The 20,898-nt window shown below is 33.8% G+C and overlaps 2 protein-coding genes across 9 annotated transcripts in view; both read right to left on the reverse strand.

Annotated features, from left to right (window-relative positions):
* LOC127877905 (uncharacterized) overlaps positions 1-7,403 on the reverse strand; it is a 42,646-nt gene extending 35,243 nt beyond the window's left edge. For all 5 annotated transcript variants that reach the window (XR_008048663.1, XR_008048662.1, XM_052424222.1 and 2 more), the window contains exon 1: positions 7,306-7,403. The gene's annotated coding sequence lies outside the window, so the exon portion shown is untranslated. The remainder of the gene's footprint in view (positions 1-7,305) is intronic.
* Positions 7,404-10,610: 3,207 nt separating this feature from the next.
* LOC127877412 (uncharacterized) overlaps positions 10,611-20,898 on the reverse strand; it is a 120,652-nt gene continuing 110,364 nt past the window's right edge. For all 4 annotated transcript variants that reach the window (XM_052423267.1, XM_052423268.1, XM_052423266.1 and 1 more), the window contains 10 exons: positions 19,622-19,776; positions 19,219-19,354; positions 18,184-18,333; positions 17,678-17,804; positions 16,321-16,394; positions 15,913-16,044; positions 15,343-15,468; positions 14,732-14,868; positions 14,289-14,424; positions 10,611-14,025 (listed from right to left, as the gene is read on the reverse strand). In XM_052423267.1, coding sequence (XP_052279227.1) covers positions 13,954-14,025; positions 14,289-14,424; positions 14,732-14,868; positions 15,343-15,468; positions 15,913-16,044; positions 16,321-16,394; positions 17,678-17,804; positions 18,184-18,333; positions 19,219-19,354; positions 19,622-19,776 — 1,245 coding nt within the window. In that variant the 3' untranslated portion in view covers positions 10,611-13,953. The remainder of the gene's footprint in view (positions 14,026-14,288; positions 14,425-14,731; positions 14,869-15,342; positions 15,469-15,912; positions 16,045-16,320; positions 16,395-17,677; positions 17,805-18,183; positions 18,334-19,218; positions 19,355-19,621; positions 19,777-20,898) is intronic.

A 20,898-nucleotide genomic window follows, 5' to 3' on the forward strand; every position in this document is an offset into this window, starting at 1 on the left:
ATCGAAAATAGTTCTCCCACACTTTCAAAATGCAAGCCAGTGTGTTTTTTTAACCACTTTGGGAATGGGGCTGTGGGAAAATTTGCGGCATTTTGACTAAAATTGGGAAATTAATGTTGTTGCTGTTTTGCTAAAAAAATGCTTCAAATTGAGAATAGAAGTGTTTTTCAGTATCATTTTTAAAGGGATCTTTTCATGGTTTGGTAAATTGACAAAATTGAAAAAAGTTGTTTCAGATTCGTAAATTTTCGTTTTAGTTATGATATTTGTGAGGAAACAGTATTACTGAACATTGACCATAGTCAAGTATAGCCATTATAATATGTATCTTTTGATGATTTGAAAACTTAAAAATTATAAAGCGTTGTAACGCAAAACGATTGAATAATTTGGAGAAATCTGTTGTTGTCGTTTAAATTTACAAAACTACGAAGATTGCTTATATAAGGTATAAAATACTTCAACTGTGTATACCCGGCGGAATAGCCGAGAGGGCTTATGCGTTTTTACTTCAGACTAACTCCAGGACTCCGGGGTTCACTGGTTCCAGCCCTGGTACCGGCTACTTTTTTTTCCTTTTTTTAATTTTATTCTTTTATTGTTTACTGGAGCTGTTAAGATCCAAATTTGTTTACATTTATCAATATAAAGCATTTAATGACAAACTTCAAAATATGCCAAAATCTGTGAAAAGTCCACTTTAATATTGAACTGATATGGCTGGATGAGAGATGAACAAAATGCTAAAATCTATAAAAAAACACACACAAAAAACACATCTTTTTTCAACTGGGAATGTGGCCAAATACCAGACCCGATTTTTCAGGAAACAAACCCACTGCAAGCAAAATTAACTTTTGCAAGAACTGTTTGTTGCTGGTAAAAATTGCAAGTATAAATTACATTGAAATATAGTGTATAAAGATTAAAAAGCTAATCGTTAACATATTCAACAATCTTCCTGTATATTCTGTTGGTAACAGAAAACGGTACCATTCCTAATATGATTTTCAGGCCATTTTGCCAAATGTGTGATTAAAAGTTATTAATAAACCTTATGATGCTCAAAATGACAGTGTAGATCAGTTACTTAAAGGGGCCATCCAACAGATTTTGGCATGTATTGAAGCTTGTCATTAAATGCTTTATATTGATAAATTCAAGCATTTGAACTAAAAATCTCCAGTTAAAAAACAAGAATACAATTTAAAAAAAGGAAAAAAAGTAACCCTCAACAGGGCTCGAACCACTGACCCCTGGAGTCCTGGAGTAAAAAGTCTCCCACCTAGACCACTCGACCATCCATGCTCATGCTTAGAGCGGATGTATTTTTTTACCTATATAAGCAATCCTCGTAGTATCCCAAAATATAACGACAACAACAGAACTTTCCAAATTATTCAATCATTTTGCGTTGCACGATGCTTTATGATTTTCAGGTTTTCAAATCATAAAAAGATGCATATAATATACATTTAAGAGCATGTTAAATGGTCAGTATTACTATTTCCTAAAAAATATCATAACTAAAACGAAAATTTGCGAATCTGAAACAACTTTTTTAAATTTTGTCAATTTACCAAAACGTGAAATCTGTTGGACGGCCCCTTTAAAGTATCAAATGTGCCTAGTCCATATAAACGGACTCCCTGAGCCTTTTATTATTTTTGCTATGACGGCTCTGGAAGTCCATAAGCACCCCTTCATAAATGGAGAGAAACTTTGTTCTTTTTTCTAATTACCGGTATATTAGTGTTAATAAAATTGGGCTATACAGTTCCGATTTTCATATCAAGCCATTAATTACATTACGAAGGCATTTAGTAATTCTCATAAAAATGCAACAATCTGTGAATAAGTACAATTTAAATATCTGTAAAACTGTTTATATGTTGGAAAATATCATAAATGACTTAACATACACAAAGCATAAACATATAGCAGTGCTCACACTGGCCTTCAGAAAATAATAGCCATCATTTTTTCCTTAAAAAATAATAGCCAAAACAAACGCGGATTTTCCGGCAAAATGGTACAGAAGGCAAAAAGAAAAAAAACTATGAATCTTATTTTATCTATGTTTTATTAAATGTATATCTATTGGATTTAAGTTATAATATATACATAAAAACAAGCATAATATCAATGTGTCATTTTCTTATAAAATATTATCATGGCTTTACAATAAAGAATACAATCAAGGTTGTGGGTGTGACCTAACAAACCAGACTTCATCTACAGTTACATATATATATATATATACTTTAAAACAAGCATACTATCACTTTACAACAAGAATTATATCAGTGTCATTTTCTTCGAAAATATTATAAAAACTATATAAACTAGAAATGGCGCTGCAGAGGCCGACTCGTATCCCCACGCCGCATGTTTGACCCAGGGGCGCCCCAGGGTTGGTAATGGGGCCATGCATAGTTGAGATTGAAGGTATTGTCATAAGAGAAGTTCAGTATCAATTAGAAGTGAATTGGTGTAGAAATGAAGAAGTTAGTAAAAGGCAATTTTGGGTGGGTGTGGCCTATGTGGGCGGGGCGCCCCAGGCTGAGGGTTGGTAATGGGGCCATGCATAGTTGAGATTGACTGTATTGTCATAAGAATAGGTCAGTATCAATTAGAAGTGAATCGGTGTAGTAATGAAGAAATTATAGTAAAAGGCAATTTTGTGTGGGTGTGGCCTATTTGGGCAGGGCGCCCGGGTTGGTAATTGGGCTATGCATAGTTGAGATTGACCGTATTGTCATAAGAGAAGTTCAGTATCAATAAGAAGTGAATAGGTGTAGAAATGAAGAAGTTATAGTAAAAGGCAATTTTGGGTGGGCGTGGCCTATGTGGGTGGGGCGCCTCAGGGTTGGTAATGGGGCCATGCATAGTTGAGATTAACCGTATTGTCATGCATAGTTGAGATTGACCGTATTGTCATAAGAGAATTTCAGTATCAATTTGAAGTGAATCGGTGTAGAAATGAAGAAATTACAGTAAAAGGCAATTTTTGGTGGGTGTGGTCTATGTGGGCGGGGTGCCCCAGGGTTGGTAATGGGGCCATGTGTAGTTGAGATTGACCATATTGTCATAAGAGAAGTTCAGTATCAATTTGAAGTAAATCGGTGCAGAAATGAAGAAGTTAAGGTAAAATAACATAAAAAATGAGAAAAATTCTGACCAGGCCCCGCCCCCATAACTTTTGACCCAGGGGTCAGATCAAAATTCCAAATAGTGCACTGTCGCACATATGCTCATAGCTACCATGTGTGTAAGTTTCAAGGTTCTAGTGCTTATAGTGTAGGAGGAGATAGTGGCCAGGACGGACAGACAGACGGACGGTGGAGATAACCACAATATCCCCACGCTTTTCAAAAATTGTGGGGATAACTTACCACTCGCGAGTTTGCTTCCATTCGGGGCGAAACTTTCTTATTACTGATTTATTTTGTCTTACAGACTTGGGCACTTGAACTGAAGTTTCATTACACTCATCAGATTTTCTACATTCCAGAGACACAATTTCCCCATTAATTTCCTCATTATTTTCACATTTTTCACTTTCTGCACTCAATTCCCGACTTAATCAAAATGCACTTAATTTCCGAACTTTATTGTCACTTTTTAGTGGCGAAAGCTTACGTTTGGGACAACCCATATTAAAAAAGTGAATAATTGCAACATTGCAAATCTCAAGTTTTTATACTACTTATCTTTGAGAAGTGTCAAATGTGTTTAACGTTAATTAGTATTTTGAGCAACAAAAACACATTAATTATAGAAAATAACACAAATCAGCTTCTTTATTATAAAGAAACATTAAAGCAGACGACAATTAGCGGCCGCTGACTTACGGTAGCATTTGAGCAACGTAAACAAAATAATAAATTAAAAAAAAAAATGAAATCATTATCACACATCAAGAAATGTTGAAGCAGACACAAAATAGTGGTAACTATAGGGATAATAAGTTGATTGCGATTAAATAATTATTTCATCAAGCAATGTTCAACGTAATCTAGCAGAAAAAAACGGCATGAAAAACAAAACCAGCCAACAATATTCGCGGCGATTTTCAATAATGACGATTAAATAATAATTGGCGAAAAAATAACGAAGATCTAACAGTTACCGATAATTGGTAAAGCACGGAGAGATTCAAAAAAAAAAAAAATAAATAAATTTTTTTTTTTTTTTTTTAAGAAAGAAGTCTTATGCGTATTTTATCTCAATTTCAATTCAATTACATCTAACAAAGTATTATATGATTTTGTTCTTTTAATTTGAATGATTATAAAGAGTTATATCAAATTTAGTATTTCCCTTATCAGTGGACTTTTCATGTGGAAAAAAAGGCTAATGAATTTATTTTCCCAATTTCATGAAAATGCCCATAAAATTCCCAATTCCAAAGCCATGGGCTATCTTCCCAAACAGTGGAAAAAAAAACCTGCGATTTTTCCTGCTTGATGGCCCAATTTACACTCGTTTCGCACTTGCCGTAAAACTTGTATGGGTGACGCACCAGTTATCGAACACCTAAGAAATTACGTCAAAATTGAAACACTTAAAATAACAAAAACATTTTGTTTTAACTTATGACTAACAGTTCAATAATTATTAACTCATCTGTAAAGTTTTCCAGCAAATATCCTTCAAGAAATCATAACAATGATTCCCTGGTTATGGTCACCTCTAGCAGACAAAACAAAATGGTGGCCGATGTAAACATGACCCATTACCGGACAGTGCATAAATACTACTCCAGTATATACAAAGTCACATGACTATCATGTGACCCGGACTCTGCAAAAAAATCTGCGTCTGTTACAATCAAAATTGCAAACGGAAATATGCTTTTTGGTGTGTAAATGCAGGTTTTGATAAAAGCATTCAAAAAGTAATAGCAAAAAATACATAAAAACGTGTAAATAACAATAAATGCATTCATTTAACCTGTTTTCGGTTCATTTGTTTCAAGCTTAGTAGGCAAGTAGGTCATGGACTTCATGTACGACCATTTGTTTATCGATGTGACCTCATGTGCACTTTTGCGCTTAATATTGCGCATACAGAACCAAAACAAAACGTTCGATAATAGGTGCTGTTCAATAACAGGTACTTCGACGATAGAGGCAATTTTTTTGGTGATGAAGGCGGATAAAATAATTGCCATTTATTTTCTCGACAATTTTAAGAAATAAATTATAGCCAGTTGGATAAAATAATCGCCATTGGCGATAATGTCTGGCAGCAGCGTGAGCACTGATATAGCAAATGTAATATATACTACTCAAAATTTGCTAAGGATCACTTTTTATTTTCACATTATCTTCAATTTAATTTAATTTAATTTGTTATTTTCAGGTTTTTATATTAGAATCTGTGTTTTTGATTTTATTTGCAGTCTTCGAAATAAGCTTTGAAAAGTTACATGCCAGTCGGGCCAGTTACTTAAGAATTTTTACATGCCCAACATATTTTTTACATGCCCAAACTTTTTTAACCAAAATTATAACAAATCACAACATTTTAAAACTTACATGCTACACATAGTAAAGCAGAACATTTGTTTCAATAGTAGTGAATACAACTACATCTAATCAGTCACAAGAATTAAGACGGTCGATCGTTACACCAGTGCTCTTGAAAAGAGCGTTCTCTGGTGTCCTCGTACCATTTCTTGGCTTCCTTTTTCTCTAAATCATTGTCAATTTTCTATTTTGGAAGTGCTTTATCGGGCTTAGCCCCATCAACATACCTAAGATACTGCATAGCCTCTATGTCGACAATGACATTTGTTTACATTGACAAAAACGGAAGTGTATTACTTGATTGAAATGATCGATTCAAAAAGCATCTTCTCGGTTAATGTCTAGAGAAACCGTCGATAAGAACCGAATGTGACCGAACTGCATCCAGTCTTCGAAATTAGCACACGCCTGATCGCCCGTGGCGAGTAAAATTACTGCCGGGCACATACAAAAATTCACGTTTGTGGCCCGCCGGGCATGTTAATTATTGAAGCCAATTGACAGTTTATAAAAATAATCGTAAGCGGTTCTTGATATTTGCAGATCTATTTTTCAATTTTGCGAACAAACACCTTGCCGTAAGTTGTAAAACAATAAAATTCGATTGGTTTAACAACACACACCTGCTTGCACACATCATCGTTATTGTTTTTGACCGATGCAGTTCGGTCACATTCGGTTCTTATCGACGGTTTCTCTAGACATTAATCGAGAAGATGCTTTTTGAACCGATCATTTCAATCAAGTAATACGCTTTCGTTTTTGTCAATGTAAACAAATGTCATTGTCGACATAGAGGCTATGCAGTATCTTAGGTATGTTGATGGGGCTAAGCCCGATAAAGCACTTCCAAAATAGAAAATTGACAATGATTTAGAGAAAAAGGAAGCCAAGAAATGGTACAAGGACACCAGAGAACGCTCTTTTCAAGAGCACTGGTGTAACGATCGACCGTCTTAATTCTAGTGACTGATTAGATGTAGTTGTATTCATTACTATTGAAACAAATGTTCTGCTTTACTATGTGTAGCATGTAAGTGTTAAAATGTTGTGATTTGTTATAATTTTGGTTAAAAAAGTTTGGGCATGTACAAAATATGTTGGGCATGTAAAAATTCTGAAGTAACTGGCCCGACTGGCATGTAACTTTTCAAAGCTAATTTCGAAGACTGTGCATCGGTCAAAAACAATAACGATGACGTGTGCAAGCAGGTGTGTGTTGTTAAACCAATCGAATTTCATTGTTTTACAACTTACGGCAAGGTGTTTGTTTGCAAAATGGAAAAATAGATCTGCAAATATCAAGAACCGCTTACGATTTTTTTTTATAAACTGTCAATTGGCTTCAATAATTTACATACCCGGCGGGCCACAAACGTGAATTTTTGTATGTGCCTGGCAGTAATTTTACTCGCCATGGGCCATCGGGCGTGTGCTAATTTCGAAGACTGTATTTGTATCAAAGACCTATAGATTTCATTTGTAATCTATAGGTCTTTGTTTGTATGTATTGATTTATTATTTATGCGTGATGCTGGCTAAATCTAGCTAGGGATGAACTTCAAATTACACATACTATAAAAAGTGATCCTTAGCAAATTTTGAGTAGTATATGTATATGGTGCGAAGTCTGTTGTCGACTGGAACGTAGACTCCTTGGTACGAAAGCTCCAGTTTATTATAAATCTACATTTAATGTTAAGTTATCGATAAATTGGCTGCATATATATGAAAAGACCATCCAAAAACACATAAATAGCAAAGCAATTACAATTTATATACAGACGCGCCACCGCATCGATTGGAATATTTACGTTTGTTTTATTTTGGGTTTTGTTGTTTTTGTTTCAAAAATTGCGCTTTCTCGAGGTTACATTATACTAAATATTCTCTAAAAAAAGTCAGCATATTTTACACAGTTTCGACAGTTGTTGTGGTTTTATCATTTTGAAATATTGATAGAGTACACATAAGGTGGCACTAATAAATTACTGAAACATATAAATGGGACTCAATTTTAATGGTAAAATGTAATCTGCATTACGTTTCGCAAATATGGCCGAAAGGTATACGGACAAAACGGACCATGGACCATACGGCCCAGATTTGCGGACAATACGGCACAGATTTTCTGACCATACGGACCACATGTTTTTACGCCATGTAGATTATTTTAATACACGAAACAGTACAATTTTTAGTGTGGGAATGCATCTATTAAAAAAACGGGTAATGAAACGTTTGTGTTCATGATTATTTCAATAAAGTAATTCGTATTCTCAGTTTCGAAACTCATTTTAATTTAATCTCACAATGCTTTGAACAGACAGTTTTAAGGCGGTCACCTCATGTTTGAGAGTGTGTTCTGTCTATGTGTGTCGCATCTATCACTTGTGTTGTGTGTCATACTGTTTGACGATCGGTTCCTTGTCATTAATAAGTTTCACTTTGTTTTTATTCAAACTGATTTTATAGTGTAATAGATAAGTAAAGCCTTCGATAAAGACTACCATGCTCACACAATCAACAAATCGGTGCAGTTTTCGTGCGAACAATAATTACCCGTTAGTTATTGTTGAGAGTCGTGTATGTCTTTTAAGAGACAACGATATTGTCTATCTCATAGTCTTACATAATTTGTACTAATTTATCCTTTTACAACCTCATTGCCGCTTCTTCCCGAATTTGCAACGCGATGATCTGCATGTTTAACTGTTTGATGCTATTTTCTACAACCTTTTAATACACACGAGATATATTTGATAGTCGTTTTTGTTTCATTTCATCGTGTCTTTTTTAATAATAGAAGCTTTAGCTTTTATTTTCTTCATATCTACATTAAGTATGCAACAAAATCATTAAAAAAGCAAAGCTTTGAATGAAAGTTATATAAGAAATAAACAGCATAAATACGTTTTGTACAACACCGTCAACTTCTAAAATAATAATAGGAATCAACTGAATAAAGGACTTAAGCTATATATTCTTAAACCATTTTTCTCCGTGAAATCGGAGCCTAGAATAAGGGTAAATCAGTTAAATCTGTTTAATCTTCGTATTAATTTTGGTTTAATTAAGCGGAATCAATTTGTGAAATTCTGTTTTATGTTAACGGGGTGTATTGACGGTGTTTCCCCCTAACATTTATCCAAATTTTAAAACAACGCATATTCCCTATTTCAAGTATATACGTACATGTATAAAGTTGACATGCAATACTGATTTGATTACATCGGTAAAAAATGAACTAAGAAATTGGTTATACATAAACAAGACAGTAAAATAAACAGCGTTAAACGCCTAAGAGGAATTAAATGCATCTTCAGATTGTGTTTCCAACGACCAGAATACTTGTCGCGTACAAATCCTATGCGCCATAGTTAAAAGTCAAAGTCACAGTTCAATGGCAAAGTTCATATGTATTCGTTTTCCGTTTTTTAAATTCTAAGTGCCAGGGAGTGTTTTGATAAGACTATTGATTACTATTCCTTATGACATGTCGCATATAACTGCTTCAATTTAAAGGTACAGGTAATGCATTTATTTTCCTTTCTATATATTAATTTTGAATGCCGATGTTGATTTCAATATAACGTTTGAGCATAATTCCCCACGAATAGATGGTGAGTAATCTGCAATGATTATGCATCTATGTAAACTATGTATGCCAAAGTCATATTTCAATGTTAAAAATCTTACATTTTATTTTTTTCTTGTTTCTTTCAATGATTATTGTTGTCAAACATCTTGTCAGTAATGAATTATTCCCCACACGACAAGCCTTTACTTCGACAGCATTTATGTCACCTTCGGAGGCATATATGACTGCCTGTGTAAGTCCAGTCGGCTCCCAAATTTTTTCCTGACATATCTTAAAATTACAGGCCTAGGATTATACGGAAATGTGTGCGCTGTGCAAAATATTTTCGTTTTCGACCATTTTGAATCTTAAACTGTATCGATTTTATCGTCAGATATCTATTAAGATGAAATCATCAGATGAAATGTTTTCCTGAGATGTCTTAAAATTACAGGCCTAGGGTAATACGGGAATGTGTGCGCTGTGCAAAATATTTTCGTTTTCGACAGTTTCGAATCTTAAACTGTACCTATTTTCTAGTCAGATATCTATTAAGATGAAATCATTTGAAAACTTTCCATAAACTGTAAACTGAAAGTTTAAACGTTTGAATTGATCGTAGGAGCTTCGCAGGCACTCAATCCCATATCAAGTCTATGTACTATACCATAAAATAAAATTTTCCAAACCTTTTTTGTAGCTCATAGTCATTGCAGGTACTATAAAACGTCGTATGTAGTACTTTCACCTGATGTTCGCAAATATTGTGGCTAAATTTAGCTTAACATTTGAATAATACCGCAGTTTTAGCCCAAGTAGATACAAGACTTTCCTCAAACGGAAATAGAATGACAAAATGTTTAAGTATATAACCATTAAAACTTGTAATGTGTTGTCACAATGTTGTGCCTACTAGAACGCCAGTGTCCATTTTATTTCACTCGTTTAAATGAGCCTACCAGTGCCAAGGCTGGCAAGACATAAAATGTGACAATGTCCATTTTGAGTTATAAAATTACATATTGAAAACGAAATCACCACCAAATAATACGGTTTTGCAAAAAATAAATGACTGTCATTTGGTAAGACAAATCAATATTCGTGCTAGGATGTCAAGTCCTAAATCGAAACATAACATTAATATACAATAACTAGCTTTGTCAAGTCATTGTATTAGGCTAAGTAAGTCAGTATTTTTTTGCTTTCGTCACGATCTCATTTGTGCCCTTTTAAGTCGTGGGCCTATTTACAGTTGCCTGATCTGCCTCATGGGTAATTCGGGGCTTAGGACGACTATATCGGTAATTGTAAAGCAAAAAACGCCATTCTTACTGGACTAGTTATGATATAGCAAAGATTCATTATAATAAAATAAGCATTCGTTAAATCTTATTTTTTACTTTTTTAACTTAACTACCGTAGTAAGCCTTAATTCTAATCATTCACAACAAACGTTTTTATATTTCATTTTTAGAATATACAAATAAACATTATTATGTGAGAAAAATTTATTTTGAGAAAGCAAATAATAAAATATACATTACACATTAAACAAGTTCATATATTTGAAATTCAAATGCATATTAAAGGGCTTCGAAAGTGGATTCAACCGCATTCCTTTATAATATTTTATTTTGGTTGAAATATATACAAACTATAACTTCAGCTGCACCAGAAGGAAAATATCTTATCATAGCATGTGGTCCATTATTTATTCTAATAACGGGATCCCCGCATTGGAGCGGTCAATTCGAAGCATTGTGTTTTCAAACCGATTTAAATGAGCGCGAAAACTAATAGTTAGCCCAGAGTTATTTGCAAAACATTAACATAAACATAACAGTTAACCTCATACAATCACAATTCAAATTTCATAGCAGTAAAAGAGAATACATTTCAAGTCAATTGCCATTTGACCAATAAATGGATAGATGCAAGCCAGATCAGCAGAAATATAACTGAAGCAAATAAAAGCACAATATAAAATCATAAATAAAAACTCTTATCCATTTATACAAAATCAAGTTGAATATTGTACACCAAATTTGCTCAAGCGCAGTGGATGAACACAAAAACAAAAACAACAAGCAAATGTTTCTCGATAGCTGAAATAAGTTTGATGATCAGATTCATATAAATCACGTGTGTCCCCGTGTTTGATATTTATGTTGCAAGGGGAATTATTTGCCCGCAACTCATTGAAAATGGCACAAAAAAGATGCTACATACCACGAGACCACCGAAAGGTGGCCAATTTTGACTCCATGGGAATATGAACAACCTTTAACGACATGTTTTATTTTGTGAACACTATGCGTTGTTTAAAACACACTTTTTGATAATCTTTGCAATGTCAACTGATTACTTAATATGAACATTTAATATTAACGAAATATTATTTGCAAATATGCTTAGTTCATTTACGTCATGTGCACCATCTAAATACCAAGTTGGTGTGTATATGTTGTATGAAAACGGTACACTAAACCTAACTCTGAATGCCAGTAGACCGCATTGTAAAGTGCCTTAAGGCCACAACAAATTGATTAAATGTTCGATGGATTTGCCGCATCTAAAAATCTTAAAACGAAATAAAAATAGTTTTATTTGTATTATGCGCCCGCAGCAACAAATTTGCTGCGCACCTATTTACTAAATGATTTAGCTTAATTTAGCCTACGTATTTTACGACAAAGACTGTTATAACGCTTTGCGTTATTAGATTGGTATATGGTAAAAACAAATGGCAGCGTCCTTCTGTCTTATCATGTCGACCAAAGACACAAATGGAAATGTTATTTGCATCACAGATGATTTAAGTAATTTTATATTTCAACCGCATCTACATCAGGATGTGAAATATCGCCGGTATGCGTCAAAATCTGCAATAAACTTATTGGTATTGATTAAGTTAAAATATTAAAAAAATAACATTCAAACGAGTGTCGCTGTTGAACTGGACACAAAGATGTCGAGTATAATATAAATTGTACGAGCCGCTTATCTACTAGTTCAAACTGTTGATGGCTAAATCCGAGATGTACATTTTGCCCCAAAAACATGAATTTGACATAAGTAAGAAAGTTAAGAAACTTTCTGGACCTAAACACCTTTACTGGGATTTGATTGACTTTTTATAATAAAATACAAAACTTTTACTACCCATTTCTTATTTAATTCCATTAGGTAGTTATTTGTTTTTACTTTACAAAACTTTAACTTCACATTTCTAATTTTAACAGTGCTAAACTAACAAAAGTAATGCATCGAGTATTGTATACTACCATAACATGTGATATTTAGAACTAATACAAATTCGAGATATTTCGTATCAGTGTTTTTTGCCCAAAATTACAGCCTCTTACAAGCTGTATCCAAATTGAAAAATGTAAACAAAGCTGTTTCCCAATGGAAAATGTAACATCTTTTTTAAAAAGGTCTCGCCAAAATTTCCGAAAATATAGGTCAAACTGCTTAAATTAACTAAATTGGTTTATTGAGTTTATCATACAGTAGTTTAATGCCCTAGCACTTTATGATATAAATTTGAGAAAGCAGTTAAACATGCACTTATTAACAATTGGTATACTGTTATCTATAATTATAATAATAATGATTCAATTTTCCCATGGTGTAACGCACTTTCTACTCAATGAAAAAGGCACAAGCTGTAAAGTATGACGCGAAGAAAAATCACTGCTTATGCTTTATATTTATTGTATTATTTATTGTTTCATGTTATTAAACCATCATTGACATACAACTGAGCTTCTTATATAACTTTGATCATGAAAACTACATGTACAATGTTAAATTTTAGTAATCACTACCTGGTGTGAGTAAGAAGAACAGCTATTCGAGATTTCAATTTTTAGTTTTACGAACATTTGATAAGGGCTTTAACTCAATTATTACTACTAAATGATCTTGTACTGGTATTGTGCAGATATCATGCGTTTATTTGGCATAAATTTATCAATTTACATAGACAATATATTATTTATCATTTTTCGCTTTTCGCTCGCCTGTGATTTAACAAAAAAAGAATAAAACTAATTTTATTTTTATTTCGCTCGCTCGCTCCATTTTTGGGAAGCAAAAATCCGTAGAACAAATCTTCAATTTGTTGTGGCCTAATGATGTTGAATTTGTCAAACATATCCGAACATGTTCTTATAACTTGATATAAACTTTATATAAATCCCCAAAACCGTTGGACTCTTCGTGATATTTCTGATCATAATAGTGATTTAAATTCCGTACATATAGTTGTATCATTAGAGAATGTTTGTATAGCCCCAATCTTGCGTCATCTCACACATGGATGTTGTTTTTGTTTACAATCAAAAGCTTGAGTTGTTTGTGTCAAGGGTAATTGTATACTATTCAATGATATAAGTTAAAAAGAAATACTGTATATAATGCAAGAAATGAAACATAAAAATCAAATCAAAACACAGAAGTTATTTCACAATAATGTAAATAAACATGAATTAATACTAGGTAGTCCAAATGCAATCCAGGATCCATCATTTGTGTAGCTCAATGAGGACATTCTCTATTGCAGTCTTAAATAGTATGTAGGCCAAATAATGTTTACAAACAAACCAAGGGTCCAAACTTTAAAAGTATTTTTGAAAATGTTATCTATTGTTTTTCAATCTAGTTGGATAATGTGGAGACATGAGAATCATTTATATCGTAATAAGTGCAAACTTGCAATATTCATGAACATATACATCTAGCGCCATATGTCACGTTCTAATATGTGCATCATGTCATAAACCGCAACTTCCAGATTTCATTAGTAACTACCCATAGATCAATACTCTCTCGACGCTATGTGTTGGCGTATGTCACATTGGATTCTACATACTGTGTCAGCAAGCTGTAGCAAAAACGATACTGTTCCTGAAATGATAAAACAAAATGTGTACTTGTAAAAAGTAATGGCTTAATCAGTGTAGCTTTGACTAAAAGCTTTTAAAATAAGAAATCAATATAGAAATATAAAATCAGCATACATGTACTTATATGAAAAGTGAGCTATGATTACGGTTAACATAACGAACTGTGTAAATTTGCGAAGACATTACGGTTCACATAATATCATATGTTCCTGCCAAGTTACGAAAGTTAAACACGCGATGTTTCAACATATACAATGTTCATACAAAGTTCGGTATGAGCTGCGGACGCCTCGTTCTAAGATGCCTGATGACCATAGGCATCGACACTTCCCCATCCTTGGACATGCATTCCGTGGCGTACAACAGTACCAGCAGCAGGCCGCTTCTTGTAGCACCATCTCTGCATGGACATATTATGAAATGAAATAACTATGTGTTTACATGCATTTTTTAATTCTAAACCTATGAAGGTCATTTGATATAGGTTTACGTTTTTATAGCAGTTTTATTTGATTCATTTAACTAAGCTGCGAGAAAATGACGGTCAGTTTGGTATTTTCTGATTTATTCTATCCGGAGCGCCGATACACTAGAGCCAGAATATTATACTTATATTTAAAACATATATCGCTTATTAATATACACGTACGTCAATATTGTACATGCAAGGGAAGTTGTGTTAGCACAGTGTAAGCAACGGTACATACAAGCACTGTATCAATGCTGTTGAAGATTTTGTCCTCTTCTCCACAGCGTCCATTAACATCAGAAATTCACCGACATTTGGCGGTGCCATCTGGCACCTGTGCCACTTCTGGTACAGCAGCTGCGTTACCGTCCTCTCCTACAGAATTGGGAACGCTTGACACCAATCAATTTAATTGGTATGGTATTCAAATGTTTTGTTAGAGACACAATCTGACAGTTACTACGTGCAGCCTTATACAACAGTACACCATTATAACAAGTTATTTAATTGTTATACTGACCATTATTACTACAATATCAAATCGAATTTACTGAAGGCAACAAGGCAACTGTTGATACGATAATAGTTAATGTATTAATCAATTAAACAGTTCTTGTTTTTGTAGCATTACGTTGATGCTAGTGGCATATTTCAAACTATATGTCGTCAGCAAGGTAAACATAAAGATAAATTATTACTTAAGGATGTTATACAAAGTGCTTTTTGGAAGAGGTAAATAGTTTGTTAAGGTTAAAACGGCCATGACTATAGAAATGTGTGGTTGGGAGCAAATTGTTTTACGTGATAATCAGTGTTGAATGAACATATGCTAAATCCCCAAATATTAACCTTCTTCATGTATTGAACTTTGAAGACTCTTGAAACAAAATAGTTCTCTTCGTGATGTTCCGTGATGAACATGATGTTGAAGGGGCCCACAGTGAGTGACCCTGTAGTAGGAAACATTCGACCGTTCTGAAAGAATGTACCAAACTAATCAAAATATTTATTAACTTTTCAATTCCTTCATCGAGGAATAATACCAATATGATTTAACAAATTGCCTGTTCGTTTCCTTCTCGAGGAAAGATATTTATATGATATTAACAATTACATGTGTATTTCCCTCATTGTGGAATGTTACCAAAATGTTGTGAACAATTCTCTCATCGATGCATGTTAACACATTTATGTGAACACTTATTTCTTAACTTATTCATCCGGAAATATGATGTAAAGTGAACAACTTCCCGATTAATTCCCTTATTCGGGAAAGTTACGGATGTGCTGTGAGCAAAAATATGTCCATCGCCTTCATCCTGAAATGTTACTACCAAGCAAATGTGATATGAATAATTACCTTCGCATTTCCCTCATCGTGAAATGTTACTACCAAGCAATTGTGATGTTTGCAATTACCTGTTCATTTCCCTCATCGGGGAATGTCACCACCAGACTGATGTCCCTGCTCTCTATGAGTCTCCAGCAGTCCACCACAGTGTTAGACAGGGGCTTCTGAGTAAGGATGTACTTGTTGTCCACCTTGTAGCTCTGAAATAATAAATGACATGGTATGTATTACAGCCCTAACCATGTATCTATAGTTTGCTTACAAAGCCACATATCTTGATTCGGCTCCAAAACTCAGAAATATTTTAGTAAATTTCGTGGAACTTCTTGTAGGGCAATCAATACTTATGTCCAATATATGTTATATTGATTTTATACACAACGACAAAATAGTTATATTTCCGATGATATAAATACTGTAAATACATAGTTAGAACACAAGTAAGCGATATACGCCAGCATGCTATTATATCGTACCGGCATGAAGACAGCGTTGATGAAGTCATTTCTTCCGTCCACAGGAACAGTCAACATCGCTCGATATCGGTTATCTTCAATAGTGATTGTAATAAATTAATTTCTGACACTAATTTCAAATAAGTAAGTTAAAAAATGGCTGGCCCTCAAACATTATTGTTATAACATATTTAACGTAGGCATTCCGTGCTTGCCAATTAAGACCAATTAAAAACGATTGCATACCCAAAAAAATATTTGCCCTTTTAATGCACGCTGTTTTATTTCAAATTCTGAAATCCTAATGAAGTTATGCTGCGTACAATAACATGATATCCGTTTTAATAAGACTTCGGTTTAGTCTCCGCAATCGAAGCAGGACGGACTGAAATCGTTATTTGCTCCCGAACTGCACTCAATGTCATTCGAAAAATAAGTCACGCACCGGTGACAACCCCTATCAATTAAAGATTGCGCATTACCTTCGTAATGCCCTATAGATGAACATACGTATCGTTTTTCTATTTGAATCCATTGTCCATTTATCACTTGGGTGACATATCTTTTTTTTAAATAAAAACATTCAGCAGACGTTTAACATCAGGTGAAATAAACATGTACATAAACGTGACATCTGGAGAATTTAAATGTCATGGATAATCCCGTCGTCACTTCAAAAGTGTAATGATCGTATAATGTACAATTCATTATAAATCGTATAATGTACAAGTCATTCAAATGTTTGCAAATGGATGAACAGTCACACGAATAAACAGGTTGGCAGGCGAGACAAAAGCAGTGATCTGACCTTAGCCCTCTGGTAGAAAGTGAAAGGTGCTTTCTGAAAATGCTCAATTCACCAATAGGTTGCCATTCTAATGAATACTCAGTTTAATCAAAAGTTTTTTAAGTTATCACATGTACATATTTTGCGGGCTTATGGACTGATGGACTGGCATACTGAAGAAAGTACGAACGAATAACTATCAATTGTCAATTTCTGTGAAACACCAGAATGTGACTAACGAAATGTTGTACAAATCTACAAAATAGAGAAATACATTACAATAATTTTACATTATACTAGTATTAAATGAATGTGTCTGACTGCTGATACGACACAACTTTTATGGAGTAAGTTATATATGCAATTGTTCATTATATGGTATAAATTATATGATGCTTACATTAGCTTAACTGAATTATAATTATAAGAGTTAATTGAAGAAAGGAAAATTGAATTGAAGAAACATGGTGAGGGCGTTCCACAATGGGCATTGCCAAATCTCTATATTCGCAACACATTATTCCTAGTATAAAACGATTTTTTATTGTAAGCACATGGTACCCTTTAAAGCATTTTTTCGTAAGTACGTACTCGGTAGTATAGCATTGAATCTGTTTTTCTTCGCGTTTTCAGGCATGTTAGCAACGGAATAAGGATCTCCCTCGTCACCTTTGATGTTTGCCCCAGGAAGCTCCAGTGTGTGGTAGGATGCCTCTGTCTAGAAGGGGCACGACACGATCAATGAGACAACTTTAACCATCCTTATGCGATATACCTTGGAAGCTCGACAATATGATCATAATCAGTATGATGGTCAAGTTGTATATGACGAGATATATTAATTACTTAAAGACTTCTATTTGACACTTACTTATACAAATATCTACACGGTCATTACATTAAAAACTTTTCATGTAACGTTTACATAAATTTATTTACTAAACTGGTTAACATTGAAAAAAATATTGTTTTCAAATGGCAATAGGTTTCAGACTCTGACTAGTATTGTATGTCATAAATATATTTAATGTAGTCAGATGTCATGGATAATCAAATGATATCTTGTTTACAAAGTCACTTTAACACAACACGCGAACCTCATATTGTAAAAACAGTCCAGTTTTGTTTTGCTTTTGGTCGACTTGGAGAAGGGTGTTTTGGTAATTGGCAAACTCATTGTTTGACACGAACTGACTGCGAAGAGTCAGGTATTCCACCATCAGTCTGTGTAAGAATTTATATTGGCCCTGAAAATTAGAACGATACATTATCGAAAAGAAGATTCAGTATAATATATCAGAGAAAACCTCCGCAATAAAATTGACAATGCAATCAACACGTTTTCAATGGTAATAATTCGATTATGCAAATCCCATTAAATCAGACACAAATATTGGCATAAAATGGTTGCAAGTGTGCATACCTCATGTAAAGAGAACATTTACTGTGGAAAGGAAAAGAATGGCAACTGCTTTCCACTGTATCTGCATTGTTTGAATCGAAAGTCATTAGTTCAATATCTACTTAAATGTTTATTGTTCACACAATTTTGCTTGTCTGTTTTTTTTTATATCTAATATATATTACGTGTATTATATCTTGTTCTACATATGTCTTAGTAGAGGGAATTTTCAATCATGTTCATCACTTAAAATTAAATAGGAATAAATTCTAACCAAATATTCTCCTGAAACAAATGCACATTGTTGCCGCCATTACACACCACGTCAATGAAGGTCCATTGGAATATCATTGTTATTGTATATTATTTAAAGTGTGTACTGTTTATTGTATTGTAAATGTTTCACTGTAAGCCATGTATAAAAACTTCAGAAAATATCACGCAAGTTTTGATCGTTCATGTAATTATACCCTGACTGTAAACCATATCTAAAAGGTTATTTAGAAAATAAAACGAATTTGCGAAAAAGTCACAAATTCGAAATCCTTCTAGTTCTGGAAGGATTCTTTTAGTAAATGCAAAATGTAACGTTAACAACATGGGGCGGTTGCATTGTAAGAATTTGTAACTTACGGCCTTTTTCAATGCGGAAAAAATTGAGTAGTGCATCTGCATAAAAATAATTTCGTTTTTTGGGCAGTCATATTATTCAACAATTAAAAATTCCCACCGCTGTTTGAACCATGTTAACTCGCTGCTGTCTCAACTTGGTCACACAGGCGTAGATATCGACAGTCTGCCTGGCCTGACCCTCGTCTATCAATATGTCCATGGCGATGAATGTGCCCGTACGGCCAACACCGGCGCTGATAAATGGACCAAAACGAACATACAAGAGACGAAATCAAAATTTATTTAAACATACTTGATTTAAAAATTAACACTTTATAGTTCTATGTCTTTAAATTCGAAGACAAAATAACACTTCTCTCAAATTTCTTTTCTTTTATGACGTTGCTGACATTGAGCAATATTAAGACGTTCAAACAAAAATCAAAACGTTCAATTATGAATGTACTTGTTTTTCGTTAATACTTACCAGGTAAAATAACTTAATTTGTCAACTGAAATACCTGCAATGAACGACCCAAGGTTGCTTCTTGTCGGGATCGTGGGCCCTGATCCTACGCCAGAAGTGCAAGAGGCTCGAAGTGCTAGCGGGCACATCTTTGTCGGGCCATGCCGTATAATGAAAGTGGGTTACCACACGCGAGACACTTGGTTTGTCCTGAGGAAAGATGATGTATACGAATATGACGTCATAAGATCTATAACGACTAAGTATCCTGTAAATGCACTGTGAATGAACAAAAACTGTCACGTGACCACAAAAGTCAACGTCAGTAGTCATTTATGACAACAAACAGCCGCGCAAGGTAAGTTTTTTTCCAATATCTTTGCTGATCATCCTCTGACTTTCATACGACCTAGTGCATGCAATATGGCATGCATATAGCTTTCGATCGGTATATCACGCGGTTTGTGTGTTGCTCTGGTTTTCTAGAACACTTCGGCGCAAATTTTCATTTAATAAGCAAACGTCAGTAGTAAAATTACAAAGAGTCAGTGTTCTCGAAAATTAACGATCACAGAACTGTCTATGCTTTACCGGACGAACATATATAACATATGTCTATGCATAAACAAACAAAAATATCTACCAGATATTAAATAAACGTTTAAAGAGTGAAACATATATGGCAAACGTCAGTAGAACGTTTAGGAATGGCAAACGTCAGTAGCAAAAATATGCAAACGGCAGTAGCCGAATAAATGCAAGCGTTTAGTTTAATGAAAAACATGTGAAACAATATTATTTATGCTAATTTAGATTTAAATTAGATATAACAAGTTAAGATTGATGTCATAAAATAATGCACGACATATATAAATTCTGCAATAACAAAAATGAACTAATGTTTAAGTGATATTATGTGCATCTAACAGTTTATAGGTGTCTATCGCAACAGTTGTTTATTTTTGGTGTTTTCACTTCATATACACGTATATTCGTTAATGCAGCATCAACATATTGAAAAATATCCCGGAAAGGGAAATATAAAGCTTTTTAATATCAACCGTATTTTCGTTTTGACAACTGACGACAGGAATGATTCGATTTTCAATGTAAATCTAAATTGAGTTTTATGCAGATTTGTTCATACGACACAAAGACACTTATTTTGTTTCACGGATCATTTTGTAATGTTCAAACAAGTAAAATAGTATAAGTCACAAATCAATAAGTTGCATATTATTTTATTAAATTGATATTATGAATTGAGCTGAAAAAATTAACAGGTCAAAAAAATTAGTTAAAATGTGGTTAATGACCAATAATCTGCAACGC

This window comes from Dreissena polymorpha, chromosome 4 (genome assembly GCF_020536995.1).
Source record: "Dreissena polymorpha isolate Duluth1 chromosome 4, UMN_Dpol_1.0, whole genome shotgun sequence".
In the NCBI taxonomy this organism is placed as follows: domain Eukaryota; kingdom Metazoa; phylum Mollusca; class Bivalvia; order Myida; family Dreissenidae; genus Dreissena; species Dreissena polymorpha.